Below are 15485 nucleotides of genomic sequence, written 5' to 3'. Positions count from 1 at the left end.
ATACTGCTAAGAGAAGACGCTACGTAGCATTCAGGAGAATATCCTGATCGATTAAAAACAACGGAGACGCCGTGCTTTGTGCTATTCTTTTGGAAACTGTGTCTCTTTGTTTTTTATTGTCAGTACCTGTAAACATAAAAATGATTTTGTTGTTCAATGGCCTTCAGACTGAGTAACAGACGGACATTTCGTCATCACAACACCCGGTTAAAAAGGAGGCTCTGCTACTGTCGCCTCCTTTTTGTGTAGAATCAAAATCTCAGAAAGACAAGAAAAAAGCATGATAGCGATGCAAAAACAACTCAACATGAATGTTGACTAACTGTAGAAACACTGTTCAGAAATACAGAAACAGGAATAATATGAAAAACAGAAACATTCAAATCTTGCAGTTTTTGGTTTTTGTTGTTGCTGTTTTTGAGCGATTGAGGATTTCCATTCCAAAATGCTACATATCCTTTTTTTTAAACATACAGTACTCCATCTTCTTTATTATTTATTTAAATTCAGTCAGTGTATTTGTTTATGTCTTTGTTTTTTGGATATCTCCTTTTGGAATGAAACCCCTGATTTTTCTTTGCTACGCTGAAACGCGAAACATGATGAAGCACATTAGTGAATATCCTCGTACGCTGATGACGCCTTTTTTTTATCTTTCTCATGCTTTTGAGCTGCAAGTTAAAACTACTTTCACTTATATAAATATTAAATAACTCAACAACCTCAATATATATTCTACACAGGGTCAAGACTAAAAGAAAGTTGTAGCAAATGAACGTTGGCTAAGAGAGCTTTAAGTAAACAAAAACCCTACCGCAGCAAAGTGATCAAAAATCTGAAAATGACACAAAACACTTAAAATTTTTAAATAATCTAATTTTTTTTTTTTTTTTATAGTAATGGTTTCTTTTGATTCCTTGACTGTAATTATCAGTGCAATGTTGTTCAAGTGTACATAAAGACGGTTATCGGAGAGATTGTGAAGTTTTGTGGTTTTCATAAGGTCAATAAATCGCCACTTTTCAGTAGCTTACTTGATTTTTTCTGATTGTCAAAAGGAGAAAGTGCAGATGTTAACCCTTCTTATAGCGCGTTCTAACAGAATGAGATGAGAAAAATCAGTTTGATTCTATTGTTTCCTATTGGAGTGTCGTTACGGCCAGCGAGCAGCGCACGGTGTTTCTATTTTCCTCTCTTTGATCGCATAGACAGACGAGGAATGAGGAAGGAAGGGGCTCTTCTCACTATCAGAGCTTGTTAGCTAGTTTTAACGGCTAGAGCTAACGGTGCATTAATAAAATCCACATCCATGACTGACATGTTGACCTTTGACTCGTGTTCACACGGGAGAAAAACTTTGCTCCTCTCACCGCGAGCCGTTTATTGACGAGTGGTGTGATTTAAGTCAACAGCTCGTCATTACAAAACACCACACTTCAGTTTGTTAACCTTCAAAATAAAAGCACCACATATTATAATGTTTGAAAGGGGAAACTGAAATTCACAGAGCAGAGAATGAAATATTGATGCGATATCAAACACTTGCGTGCTGCTAGGACACTGTGTGAAAAATAACTGCGTCATGGCTGAGAATATGGAAGCACATTGCAAACACCAAACACTAAAAATGTTTCAAAAAATAATAATCAACACATTGATGGAAGATTTTGGTCGCGTTGTCCATCACTACTTTTGGCTTCACTTGTGTAATTTTTAATTCTTTGCCTTTGTGAATGCAATGTGCTTTCATATAAAAGGGGCGGGACTTACAGCTTAAATCCCCTAAGGCCCCGTGTCCACTTAGTGTTTTTTTCTGAGCACCAGCGTCTTTTTTCAATTGTTTCAAAGAGTAGAGTGTGTCACAGAAGAAAGCGGCCGCCTGGAGAAAAAAGTGCTGCTCAAGTTGAAAACATTTAAACTTTTCAGAAAGACGCTGTTGGCGTCACCGCCGCTCTTTTCCAAATGTATAGTATTCCCCGTATTTTTGCCGCCTACAGATGGAATCTTGTACCCACATCCTCCTCGCTCCGTGTCTGATCGGGAAATAAACGATCTTAAATAAAAAAGTAACGGAGCAGTGTCGGTCATACAGCGGCAGCATTTTCAACAGACTGTTGTCATAGAGACAGGACGGACATGCAGCGCTTTTATTCTACACACACAAACGCTCAATGCAAGCGCTCCAGAGCGCACAGCCAGCGCTTTTCTGACTGGAATAATTTGTGGACACGATGCCTATCTCCTTCAAAAATGACCCTGTTTAGCAAAATAGCTCTCATAGTTTTGGAGCGACTGATGTTTAAAAAGTCTCCTCATCTCTGATAAAGTTGTGCGTTCACTCATTTTGTCACAGATCTTGTTTCTGGTCTGTGTATACGTGACCTGGTCCTCAGAGTTCACTGACCCTCTCACTCAGGGTCTCAAGCTCCTCATCCTGCTCCTGGTAACGTTCCAGCCCCTGTAGGCCGTCGCCACGGGGACCGTTGCCCACCACCGGGGGGTAGTCGAGCCCGCTGAGCTGGGCGTGGTGGTGCCAGCGCAGGTCGTCACTCTCGTGGGTGATGTAGCGCTCGTTCATCCGGGTCTCCAGGTTCCTCAGGTCCAACCACATCTGGTAGTCCTGGTGGAGAAAACAAACTATCAGTGATTACGTCAAGGGGTCCGATTGTTCGATTGTTGAAGTTACTCCGGCTCGCACGTCACGCCCCACAGCTCATCTATGAAGCACCTCTGCTGGCGTGCAATCACTGATAGTTTGATCAGAGTCCGTCACCAATCGGTTATATAGCATCATATAGCGCCCTCTGCTGGTGACAGAGGATTGCAAGTGTGATAAAATGAAACTCAAATTAAATGCTTTTTGACTTGCTTTTTTTTTGACTGGTGAATAAATCTAAAAATATCGGTGCATATCTGCGATAAAATGAGCCGATACAGATAGTCCCGGGATATGCTGATATCGGCCGAAATTATCGGCTAGCATATTAATCGGTCAGGCTCTGACAAAAAAAGTTTTTTTTTTATGAACTTTCTGAAAACTTGAAGAGTAAAAAAATCAAACAATAGATGAAACAACAAAGACAAAAAACTCCACAAGTTGAGTTTTTTTTTCTATTTCAAACAAAGTAAAACTTTTTGTTGACCATAAATATAATGTCATACAATCATCTAACATCATGTCAAGCTTTTATATTTATGATAAAACTAATATTTAGTTGTTTCCATTCTACCAGGAGAAATTAAGTTTGTTTAAATCATCTTCAAATTCACACTTCAGTCTTTGATTCTCTTTCACACACTTAAAATCAAAGGTTATGGAGCGTCTTACCTGTAACCACGGGTGACTGAGGGTTTTGTCCACGCTGTATCTCTTCCTCATCTTCACCTGCAGCAGGTTGTTCATCAGGTCAATCGCTGCGAGGAAGGAGAGACAGAAAAAGGAAGAAGAAGAAAAAGAAGAAGTGATGAGCGCCGAGAAAGTCCAACAGAGGGAGGGAGAAGGTGGGCGTAGGGCCCCCACCCCCCCTGTGGAGAGGGGCCAGCCGGGGCTAATGAGCAAAGCTAACATGATGTTAACATTTCTTCAGGGGTCAGTGGTTTGAACAGCTCTGGGACCCCGGGGCCCCTCAGGTCTGCAGGGGCCTCCTTCGCTTGGTATTATGCACATGAATGGAGCAGCACATGAATACCCCCCGAAATCTGTCCGTCTAACTCTCTTTTCCAAGAATAGCCCGGACCCTCGCTGCTTCTCAGGGCGCTTTCTCTCTCTCACACACACACACCCTCCTCCTCCTCCTTCACTCCTCACATGAACCTCCTTTAATCTGCACTTTCCACTGTCCGAGTCTCCGACACATTTTTTAAGGAAGAATCTTAAAATAGATGTTAAATAGTTTTATTTCCTTAACCCGGCCTCTGTGATGTTTCCTTTGTGCTGTAACACATCTGAGTTTGTTCTAACAGTTGGATATTTCCTGTGTTCATAAGACTGTGGATGTCATTTTAATTTTCTCTGCTTTTGCTGCTCTCTCTCTCTCTCTCTCTCTCTCGCTCTCTCTCTCTCGCTCTCTCTCTAATCTTCCCCATAGGCCTATCTCATTTACAATGAGGCCCTGTTTACACCCCGATTTCAGCCGGTAACCTTTTGACCTTTTGTTGTGTCTTAGCTTCTCATCTCATTTTTAAACGGTGTGCACAGCGGGTGTCATCAAAATCTCCTCGCCTAAACATGGAACTTTGTTAAAGAGAAAAACTAAAACCTTTCTGTTTTAAGTGGATTGTTTGTGTGTAAACGTGGCCTATGTGAAACAGCGCCCCTCTGAAGGTTAAGGGGGTTATGGTGGCCAAAGGCGGCAGGGGTCGCATGACTGTTTAACAATGGTTTCATTAAAGGTGACATATTCTCCTTCTCTTCTTCAGTGTAAATAAGTCTCAGAGCTCCTCAAAAAATGTGTGTGAAGTTTCTTGTTTTAAATCCACTCTGATCCTGTATTTGATCATGTCTATAAACCCCTCTATTTCAGCCCTGCTCAGAACAGGCTGTTTCTGTGTCTGTACCTTTAAATGTAAATGAGCTGTGTCTGACCACGCCCCCTCTCTGGAAGGGCTTGGGTGTTCTGGGCTTTCTCGCTCCATGTCCTATTGTTTACAGTGAGAAGGCAGACTCAGAGGGCAGAACAAACACCTAGCTGTGGGAGTGTCACCCACCTGGGGGAGGAGTTACTGCCCTTTGTGATGTCATGAAGGGGAAATCTCCAAACGGCCTGTTTGAGCACATATTTTCTGAAAAGTGGAGCAGGCAAAAGACAGAGAGGATGGACTTTTCTCATCATTGGGGGGTTTGTAGACGCGACGCCACGTCCCTGCATGGTGTACATTTATTCACAAAGGCACTGACTGATAACGTTTAATATGAAACAGGAAGTAGTCCTGTGGCTGATTCTTTCCAGAACACTTATCAAACACTGTGAACGTCCCCTAACTCTATTTGATGAAACGCTGGAGTCGTGTTGATCGTGGGCGGCTCTCGAGCAGAAACCTTTTTAAAGTATCGTCTCTCAAAGTGATCTTTTATTGACGCACTAAGAGTCGATTCTGTGACATTCAATCCTCCTGCGTCCGACAGAAACGACTCTTACAACACTTATTCCTGAGCGGCTGAAGTGTCTCTGGCGGGATGAGGAGGTGGACGGGAGGTTAGGAGCGCTTCGGGGATCCGGCCGAGGAGCGGAGTGAGTCAGGCTGATTTAAATCTGTCTTATAGTCAACAGGACAATTCCAGCCAACACACACACACACACACACACACACACACACACACACGCACACACACTGAGGGCGGATGCGTTTAGAGACAATGACGACAACATGATGAGTCACTCAGCAGCAGAGAGAGACTGAGAGCGACTTCAAGGCTGCTCTGAGCGATCACACGGCTGCAGGAGGAAATAATAACTGAGAGTCAGACAGAAGGTGAAACGAGGCTTTCCTTTCTAATCACCTCATCACACGGGACATTTACACTTTCATTTTAATTTGTGTAGATAAGAAGTCTGATGCACGGTGTGATGACAAAACGCCTGTCTAAAGCTTCAATCATCAGAAAATAATCAGCCGTGTGCGAGTTTGAAGAATAAAAGATGGATGTTCTGGCTGCAATAGTTTTTATTTTACAGCTCAGTGTAATCAGGACTCAATGCTCCAATCCGCCCACAGGAAGTCCTTGATCTGGTGTTTACACTGAGACTCATAACCAGGAGACCCGAACTCATGTTAACACACTCACACAGAAATCGTGTTTCATGGTTAAAAAATGAACTGCTGTAAGACTGTGGGTGAGTTACACGCGATGCAGTGTCCGTTTGGCTGCTTTCTGTCAGCACTACGTTTGCTCCCGCTCTAGTCAACGATCGTGTTTCCACTGCACACATCGCAGTCCGTCTCCAGAGCCTGCCGGAAGCATCACTCTGCTGTGCTCCATTTCAAATACACTGCGAGTCTATTTTTGCAGAAGCATGCTGCAGGCACGCGTCAAGCTGGACGGAATAGAAAGGCCCCGGACAGGAAGTGAGGCAAGGAAACGCACAAAGCATCTATTGAATTTCAAAATAAAATACAACATACAGACTGATCGTATTTTTCATCACTTTATCAACATGAGGTCACAACAAGCACCGAAGGAAAAGGAAATCTTCCTGGGTAAGACGGAGCAACATGTTGTTTACACATTATTCCCGCGTGATCTTGTTGCGGGCGCTGTCGGATGGAGCAAAACCGCTGCGCTGACGGTACACAGCTCACACAGACTATGTGGAAATTGCGGGTCAGACAAACTCCAACATCACAGCCTGTTTGTCAGACATGAAACTGCGGCTACAATCATCAGAAAATCATCACCCTTCCTTGAGTTTTCTCAAAGTATTACACCGGAGTGTGACCTTATGACGTCATCGGGAACTGTACAACAAGAGAATGCTAAAGAGGGAAGTCTGGGCTTTTTGAAGGACACTCAGACATGAAGCGATGGAACTCGTGCCTCATGATGAAGAAGTGAACAGCTACAAGACAAAGGGTGAGGAAGACGTTTCTGTTGTTTGGTTCGTGTGTTAAAGAGAGATCAGTGAGCTCTTTATGGGTTACAGTGTTCAGATAAAGTTTAGGGCCGTGGCGTGGGACGTACCTTCATTGGAGACTTTCTTCCAGGGATGAGGAGGGTACATGAAGGCAGCGTTCTGGATCTGATCGTTGATGTCTTCGTCTTCATTGAAAGGAAACGTCCCGCTGAGACTGCAGAACCAGAACAGAACCAACAACACAACATGAGTCCATGGTTCATTCAAAGTCAATATAATATGCAAAAAGAGCCTGGTACCTGACGTAGATGATGACCCCGACCGACCACATGTCCAGTGAGCGGTTGTAGCCTTTGTTCCTCAGGACTTCGGGAGCGAGATAGGCCGGCGTGCCGACCACCGAACGCCTGAACGACTTCTCACCGATGATCCGAGCGAAACCAAAGTCGCACAGCTTCACCTGGAACAAGACAGTCAGGGTCAGGTACGTACATTTATCTGTTAGCTCATCTAAATACAAATGTCTTGTTCTCTAATTGGTCATATTATCTTGTGGTAAAACTCTGAGAAGTAAACAAAGACTAGCTGCCTCCTGATTGGCTGTTGCTGCTTCAATGACTCTTTACAGTTTCTGAATGGACGACGACACAGAGAGATGTCGGCTCTGCTCATCAGGTTTTATATCGTTTGTATTTATCACTGAAGGCGAACGAGACAGTTTGAAAATAATATGTTGATGTTCTTGAGTTGCTGAAGCCCCTCCTTATTAAAGGGGACATATTATGAAAAATCCACTTCTACAGTGTTTCTGAACATATATTTGGGTAACCTGAGTGTCTACTGACCCACAAAATGTGAAATAAACCCATCCAGTCCTTTGTTTGTGGTCTGCATAAGTCTTACAACACAGAGACTAGTGCTCTGTTTCAAATGTGCTCTCCTTGTGATGTCACAGTGGGAGTCTGGTAAAAAAATACCCTCCCCTCCCCTGGTATCTCCACCCATGGACTACACCCCCAACCTACAGCAAAATTTTGAGCAGGTCTGCCATTTCTATTCTCTCTAGTGAAGGAGTGATGTCTACTGGGAAAACTCAGGGGGGGCTCATTGTATTTAAAGAGACACACACACCATTACAGAGCGTTCTGAGAGAGCTGGTTTATACAGAGTCACAAACCTCCTCTGGTGCTGGATTCATGTTATATTTTGACCAAAGCACAGCACAGATGTTTCATTTAGACCACAGGGGACTGTTTGAAAAGGTGAAAAAGGGGGGATAATATGTCCTTTTTAAGACAGTTCAGGAGAAGGAGCATGTTAGTCCTCCTGAACCAGGACATGCTCATCCACCCAAACTGTTTCTGAAAGTCCGTCAGGTCTGCCTCTGGTCTGGAAACATCACTTATCAATAAATTCTTCAATAGGGAGCTTCTTGGGTTGCAGATCTTGTTTGGTTTCCTTTAGCTATTTGTGTTTTTGGATCCAGCACCCACTGAGGGATTTGCAAGTCTTTTTTGATTTTTGACTCTGCCTGTGGTCTTTAACACATGTTCAGTGATGACAAACAGAGAAGGCACACGGTGGTTACTTCGGTCGGATCGTGTTCTTATCACAAACCCCAGAGTCCGATAAAAAGTGGACCAGGACCCACCCTTTCAAGTGGTCTCTGTACGGTTGTTTGGTCCACACCGGGGTTTGATTGACAGCTTTCACACCGGTGCAGATGAAACGCACTCACTCGGCAAACAGACTTTTGATTGGTCGTTTGGGTAATGCAGGTGTGGTTATAAAAATATCTCAGGGTTGGCTGAGTCTGTGGGGGAGGGGCCCAATGTGAGACCTGTTCATGGGGCCCAGAAGGAGACGCTCCTGGAGAGAAGACACAATCTGAGGGAAATTCTTCTTAATGAGTCTGAAAGCTAAACTCTGACTCCGTGTTGGTGTTGGCTCTGCGGCAGCATCAGTCACTGTTTGGATGGGAACAGGAGGGAGGATGAGTGTGATGAAGCTGCTATCTTTGCAGGATGATTCACACACACACACACACACACACACACACACACACACACACACACACACACACATACACACACTGAGGAGAAACATGGAAGTCATCTCAGAGAGGTTGGCTCACTTCACCGTTGGGTTGTGATGAATCAGTTCTCCTCAGCATCGACTCAGACGTCTATTTTAGCTCGTGTCGTTCTCATCCAGGTGGATGTGTAGATGTAGGTGAAATGACCTTGTTGGTGAACCCTCCAGAGAAGCAGTATTGTTGTTGTTTATCAGATTCATTCGATGATTGACATCCTTTCTCCTGCACCTGGACACTCACTGTTAGCTCATCATCCTCTGCGGTGTCAATCAACTCTAAGCTCCAAAGATTACTTGTTTTTAAAATGGGATTTCTTCTTCTTTTTAAATAGCATGCTACCTGTGAAGAGGGTGAAGGTGTATTCTCTCTTCGTAAGGCATCTATTCCAGCAGTTCCCCCCTCCTGCTTCCAGTCGTTATGCTAAGCTAGCGACGTCTACAGTCCACTCTGACATCAAACAAAAGATTTCACACAAATACTGATTCTCCCCAAAGAATTTTATGGCTTATACCTTATTTTTTCGTTAAGTGGGCAAGCAGATCTTTTCCTTTGTCTGGTTTTATGGTAGCTATGTTAAGCTAAGCTAGGCTATGCACTTCCAGGATGTGACCTTTAACTTTTATCTTTTGATGGAGCTAGGCTAGCAGTTTCGCTTTGCTTTTAGCCTTTAAGCTAAGCTAGTCGACACACAGACTCCGAGAGAGAGGGAAAAACACAAAGTTTCACTTTTTGCTTTAAAATAAATAAATAATCTTACTTTGTATTGGTTGAAATTCTCTGACCAGACAAGCTAGCATTAATGCATAAGATGCACATGACATTTTGCAGGCGCTACAGCACGGTGTTTGTCTCCTGAGTTGTTCAGGAGTAGCAGTGATCCACAGTCAGTAAAGTGTGTGAGGAACACTGAGCCCAGCAGCCGGCCTGATGCATCATTAGCGCTAACAGTTTGTGTGTCTGACACAAACAGCTATTTGTGGAGAGGAGACTGAAAACTGCAGAGAGCTGCTAATAGTTACACTGAAAGCTAATGGACTGTCTGAGTCTGCCGTGTTTGTTTGCCTGGAGCTGCCTGTTTCACCTCTTCTCTGGATGAACATGTTTCATCAGAGGTTTTTCTGTTATATCAGAGTCTTGTTAGTGATTTATCAGGACACATGCAGAGTTTTACTGTAAGGTTTCATCTTTAAAATCATTGTTTCCGCCTGTCTGTCCTCTCACACCAGCTTTGTTTACACGTCAAAATGTCTTAAATCTAAGTAAGATCATTTTGATTTGGCCTTAACGTCACCGTTTACAAGGACGCTAAATAAAGTGACCCGATAACGATGTGACGCGCATGTACATGCATCAAACATTTAATGATGTTCTGGATTCATCCTCAAATATTTCTCATTATTCATGGAGCTTCTGTGATTCTTTATGAGAGTATTTCGGTTTGTAAGTCTGCTCAAATATAATGCAGAAACTCTCTCTCCCTCACACACACACACACACACACACACACACACACACACACCCCCCTCCCTCACACACACACACACACACACACACACACACACACACACACACACACACCATGTACCTGTGGAAACGAGTCTGCAGATGCCAGCAGGACGTTTTCCGGTTTCAGGTCACAGTGGACGATGTTTTTAAAGTGAAGATGACGCAGAGCCACCAGGATCTGAAGAAAACACACAGAAGATCAATTAATATCCTGGGGGGGGGGGGCGCTAGAGGAAAGGCGCCCATCCATCCATCCATCATCTATACCGCTTTCGCATTCAGACGAGAGGCGGGGTTAAACCCTGGACTGTTCACCAGCCAATCACAGAGCTGACATATAGATACAGACAACCAGCCACACTCATATTCACACCTACGGACAATTTAGAGTCAGCAGTTAACTTAACGAGCATGTCTTTGGACTGTGGGAGGAAGCAGGAGAACCTGGAGAGAACCCACACATGCACGGGGAGAACATGCAGACTCCACACAGAGAGGCTCCTGTCAGACGGGGATTCAAACCAGGAATCTCCTCGCTGACCACTGCACCACCGTGATCTTCAAGTTGAATACTTGACTCACACACTCAAAAAATGTTTGTGCAGCAATAAAAGTCTGAGGTCAAAGACCCTGTTAGCTGTTAGCAAGCAAAAAACCTGAAAGGGTTAGATTTAAATGTGTGTGTGTGTGTGTGTGTGTGTGTGTGTGTGTGTGTGTGTTTCTGTGACCTGTGTGACCAGGAACTTGGTGATCCTCTCGGGCAGTCGTCCTTTCTCACTGGACAGGATCATCTCCAGCATGTCTCCGTGGAGCTTCTCCATGACCACGAACACTCGCTCCGGCGTCTCAAACATGCAGTCCAGGTTAACCACGCCCGGGTGGTGCAAACTCTGGAGGGAGCGAGGAGGAGAAATTATCAGAGAGAGCTGGGACTGTTGTTTGTCTGCAGGATTTAGGAGAAACTAGCAGCAATATTCTGTTTCTGCTGAAGAGTGTCAGAAAGTCAGTTTTTTAAAATATGAAACTGATTTATTTTCATTCTTTGAAATGTTTAACTTGTTTCCATGTTTGTTCTCACCAAGAAGGAAAAAAAGCCTTAAAAATGACACAAACAGAAATGAAATCCAAAATCCACAAAATAATAAATCCTGATAAACACACACATAGCTGACGGTAAGGATTATATTCATATTTCCCGACATGCTCATTTAATTCCCGATGTTCTCACCTGTAGAAGAGAGCAGGTGTGTGTGTGTGTGTGTGTGTGTGTGTGTGTGTGTGTGTGTGTGTGTGTGTGTGTGAGTGGCAGCCGCAGCTCCTGCAGGTTGAGCAGAGCTGGATTATTACAAGATGTCACACCCCTACAGTGTTGTCACGGTAATGAAGTCGATCACGACAGGAAGTCTCACTCGCTGCTGATAGGAGTGTGTGTGTGTGTGTGTGTGTGTGTGTGTGTGTGTACCTGCAGGATGGCCACCTCGTTACGAAGCTGACTCTCCTGTTTGGTTGGGAAGCGGAGTTTGTCGATGATCTTGATGGCGACGTCTCTGCCAGACTTCCTGTGTTTACCTGCATGAAAAACAAACAATGAACACACTCAGCTGTCAGCTGTTCTATGATTAAGCAAAGTCTATCACTGCTCTGTTGTATTTAAGTACAGCTTCTAGGCACTTGTACTTTGGACAATTTAACTACGCATGAAGGTTTTCAGTCGTACCAAAGAGTTCCCAAACTTAGAGAATCTATATCTGATTTATCAGAGAGGAGCTTTGGAGAGGGATGAATCCATCACAATCTGCAGGTAAACTCCTGCACAGTGTCTCAATTGCATAAAGACAATGCCAAAGTTTGGTACTGAAACGTTTGCAATGTTTTTGTGCTATTTAGACGGTGTGCAGGTTTCCTAACACTGGTTGCCTACGAGCTCTGACTCGTCATTTTGAGGGAACAGTCTCAGGTGTCGGTTTTCATGTTTTCTTTAAGATATTTTTTGAAATCAAGCAAATAAATCTGACCTAAAAGTGAAGAGGAGGTTAACTTTTGTTACCTAGCAACATTAAACGAAGGTTAGAAGAGCTCTGAAACTGAGGTGGTGAGCACTGCCATTATTGGACCTTGTCCTTAGATTGACCGATGCTGAATGATGCTGCATGTAGATGTGCTGTTTGAGGCTCTTTGTGTTTTACCTCCGTAGACGATGCCAAACTGCCCCGAGCCGAGAACCTCATCGGGGAATATCTGATACACAGAGTTGATATCCTGAAACAGAGAGGAAGTGTTCGAAGACTAAATAAAACATAATCATTATTGAACAACTCAGTCATGAGTCCATGTGTTTGCACTGAATGTTAAATGAATGAATGTTGGATTTGTTTGTATTTTGAGATCATGTAACTATTAAGGCGTTTTCACACATGCACTCCTGAAAAATCAAAGAGAATTTCAGGTAAACGTCTGCTGCAGGATGAACAAATCTACCGGAGGGGTTCCACACTTTGTGTAATTATTCGTAATTTAAAAAAACAGGCCCTGGGTTTAAAAATACTGGAGTTACCCTTTAAAGTTCAGAGTTTGAACGTCTGTTTCTCTGGTGAGAAGGCGTTGAAGGAAGGTGCGGCAGGGCGACAGAAACAGAGTTCAGCTTTCAGAAAGTGAATCTTATTGATTCAGGTTACTGGGCGCGGAGTGAAACTACCCGGCGTCAGTGATCCGCCACAGCTTTGACACCAAAACTGCTAAATATTTTCTCTCTGTCTGCGATCACGTCTCCCTCTCCTCCCCTGTTAACTGACAGGCTAATATCACACCTCGAGCAGAGAGGACAGAAATACAATATTATAAACCTCCTCCTACCCCTTCACCCCCCCTGTCTCGCTGCCTAATTACCATTCGTCGTCATGGAAACCGTTTGGCTGAGTGAGTAATCACAGTAATCTCCGTCTGAGGTGCTTGAGGACGTGCTCACCTTGGAGACGGCGAGGTGAGCGCCTGCATGGAAATGGGACTCGATGTTCTCTGCGCTTCCATTTGCATGAATAGAGTTTGCAGACATTTGAGCTTTATGGAAATCTTTATGATGTAAATGTACACGTCGAGTGTTTGATGCATACAGACTCAGTGACACGTCCTCCAAGTCCTCAAAGGCAAATGGATTAAAAGGCGAGGAGGGATCAGACGAAGGAGAGGTTCAAACAGGAAGTGGTTTATTATGAAAAAGAAACATTAATCCTCCTTTCAAAAGTAGAAAGGATTTGATGATGTCAGCCAGCAACCAGCAGTAGGGATGGGTGTTGAGATTTTTTCTTTTTGGGGTACAAGTACCTGATTGGTCATGGTCAAATGGTTAGCATTCTGTATTTTTGGTTTTCATCCAATGGCGGGGCTTTAGCGGAGCCTCATTATCACTTTAATTACAAGCTTTAAAGAACAAATAAATGCAGATCTCACAGCAGAGGGAGGGAGCCCAGCAGGAAGCAATGGACGGAGCGGGTCATTATGACTGAAGAGAGATGACGTGATATAAAATGTTGTTGGATCATGAAGCCTGATGTTCCTCTGCATGTCTGAGGACAATCAAGCAGCTGCACTGCAGACTCAAGTTTTCATTAACTTACAAAACCCGTTATGAAACGTCTGTCTCCTCACACTGTGCGTTGTCATAACCTCCTGGGTCACATCTCCTGATGGAGTTAACAGCATGTGGAAATGCAGGTCATGAACTATAAAGACTCAATCTGAAGTCACATATTCCTTATTTGCAACTAGTGGAGGCCCTCCCTGCAGACATCAGAAAGGTTTTAGGCTCTTCCTGATTGGGTAGAAAGACTTTTCAAATCAAACCGCTTTCCAGATATAACTAAACCTTTTGATCTTCCACACTCGCAGAAAACTCCTGATATTTTCCAGGCTGAGAGTCATATATATCAAATAGCTGAATGTTTCTCTCTTCACCCGGAGTATCTCCTCCAGCCTCCTCGTATTTATTCTGCAGAAATTCAGAGTGTCTGCATGCCACCTCTACCATCTCTGTGCTCTAATGAACCTGCTGCATTATGTTTCCAGTATGTTCGTCTCCACTCTTTAGTTCAGATTGGGATTCTCTTCAACTACACGTAGCATTGATAGAAAGAAAGATATTCTCATTATAGCATCGTATAGAGGACTCATCTGCTACTTCCGCGTCATTCTTTTAACGTCACTTCTTACCTCATGAGATCCCCCCCCCCCCCCCCCCCCCCCCCCCGCCCCCCGCCCCCCCACCTGTCTGACAGAGATAGTCTCCCGCTGTGAGGTGCATGTGTGAACAGCCAGGTCAGGAGAATCTCCGGAGAAGTCCTCCTGAAATGATCTAGATATTTTCAGGAGTGCATGCTCATGTGTGTGTGTGTGTGCGTGCGTGTGTGTGGGTGTGTGCTCTCACCACATTCTCCTGTATCTGGCAGTTGGAGACAGAAATACTGATGGAAACTTCCTCTGTGGATGAGACACAAAAGAGTTCAGAGTTCAAACCACAGGAACACGTTCAGGGTGAAATCATCAATAAAGAAAATCGTTCAAAAAATTGTGAGAATAAAGGTTTCACATTAGGTGCCTGAAGTTTGTGCTGATGTGTATTTACTCTGTGTCTTTATAGAACTGTTATGAATGTGAAGCCTTGTGGCGGTTGGACCACAGTATTATTTTAGTCCTCTTTCCCCACAGGTGAACTCACAAGGATTCAGAGAACACAGTGAAGTGTTAGTCATGATCGCTTTGACGTCAGTAAAGGTCCGAAATATCTCTGATGGGTTTCATGTGGGCGTTGACAGCCCTGATGGGAGCTGAGAGTCTGCAGGAGAATCCAGCATCAACGGAAACATTTTTACCTGAGCTGGAAACCTGAGAGGAGTCTGATTCACAGGTGGGATTGTGCTAAAATGACATGTATATTTATCTGGTTTCTCGCAGACATTTACATTTAAGTTAGGGAGTAAAGAAAATATTCAGTTTGCCAATAGCCATAGAGCCTATGGCAAACTAAATGCTGTTGTTGTCTACACGAACAGTGAAAACCTCAACAAGAGGTTACTGTCTTCGGCTGAAATTATTGTTGTGTAACAGGGCCTTTAACCATAAAGAACATGTACATATCTTGTACTTAAAAGTCTATATCATGAACAGATACAGCCATGCAGACACTTTCAGGGCAGTAAAGGGACCCCAGCTCATCAAAATCAACAGCCGAATAAACATCAATGTCATCTGCATAGCGATGATCCCTTATTGTTGAATACAAAATAACAGCAGTAGGGGATCAAGAACCTAGGCTTGTG

At 43.8% G+C, this 15485-nt stretch overlaps 1 protein-coding gene across 1 annotated transcript in view; it reads right to left on the bottom strand.

The window, feature by feature from the left end:
- Nucleotides 1–1151: 1151 nt before the first annotated feature.
- Nucleotides 1152–15485, bottom strand: part of prkd1 (protein kinase D1) — a 50954-nt gene continuing 36620 nt past the window's right edge. The window contains exons 13-21 of the mRNA XM_061062639.1: nucleotides 14594–14646; nucleotides 12360–12432; nucleotides 11636–11742; nucleotides 10902–11063; nucleotides 10253–10351; nucleotides 6872–7032; nucleotides 6680–6786; nucleotides 3329–3414; nucleotides 1152–2620 (exon numbers count right to left, since the gene is read on the bottom strand). Coding sequence (XP_060918622.1) covers nucleotides 2390–2620; nucleotides 3329–3414; nucleotides 6680–6786; nucleotides 6872–7032; nucleotides 10253–10351; nucleotides 10902–11063; nucleotides 11636–11742; nucleotides 12360–12432; nucleotides 14594–14646 — 1079 coding nt within the window. The 3' untranslated portion in view covers nucleotides 1152–2389. The remainder of the gene's footprint in view (nucleotides 2621–3328; nucleotides 3415–6679; nucleotides 6787–6871; nucleotides 7033–10252; nucleotides 10352–10901; nucleotides 11064–11635; nucleotides 11743–12359; nucleotides 12433–14593; nucleotides 14647–15485) is intronic.

This window comes from Labrus mixtus, chromosome 18 (genome assembly GCF_963584025.1).
Source record: "Labrus mixtus chromosome 18, fLabMix1.1, whole genome shotgun sequence".
NCBI lineage: Eukaryota > Metazoa > Chordata > Actinopteri > Labriformes > Labridae > Labrus > Labrus mixtus.
The sequence above is the reverse complement of the archived record's forward strand: the minus strand, read 5'-3'. Positions and strand labels throughout refer to the sequence as shown.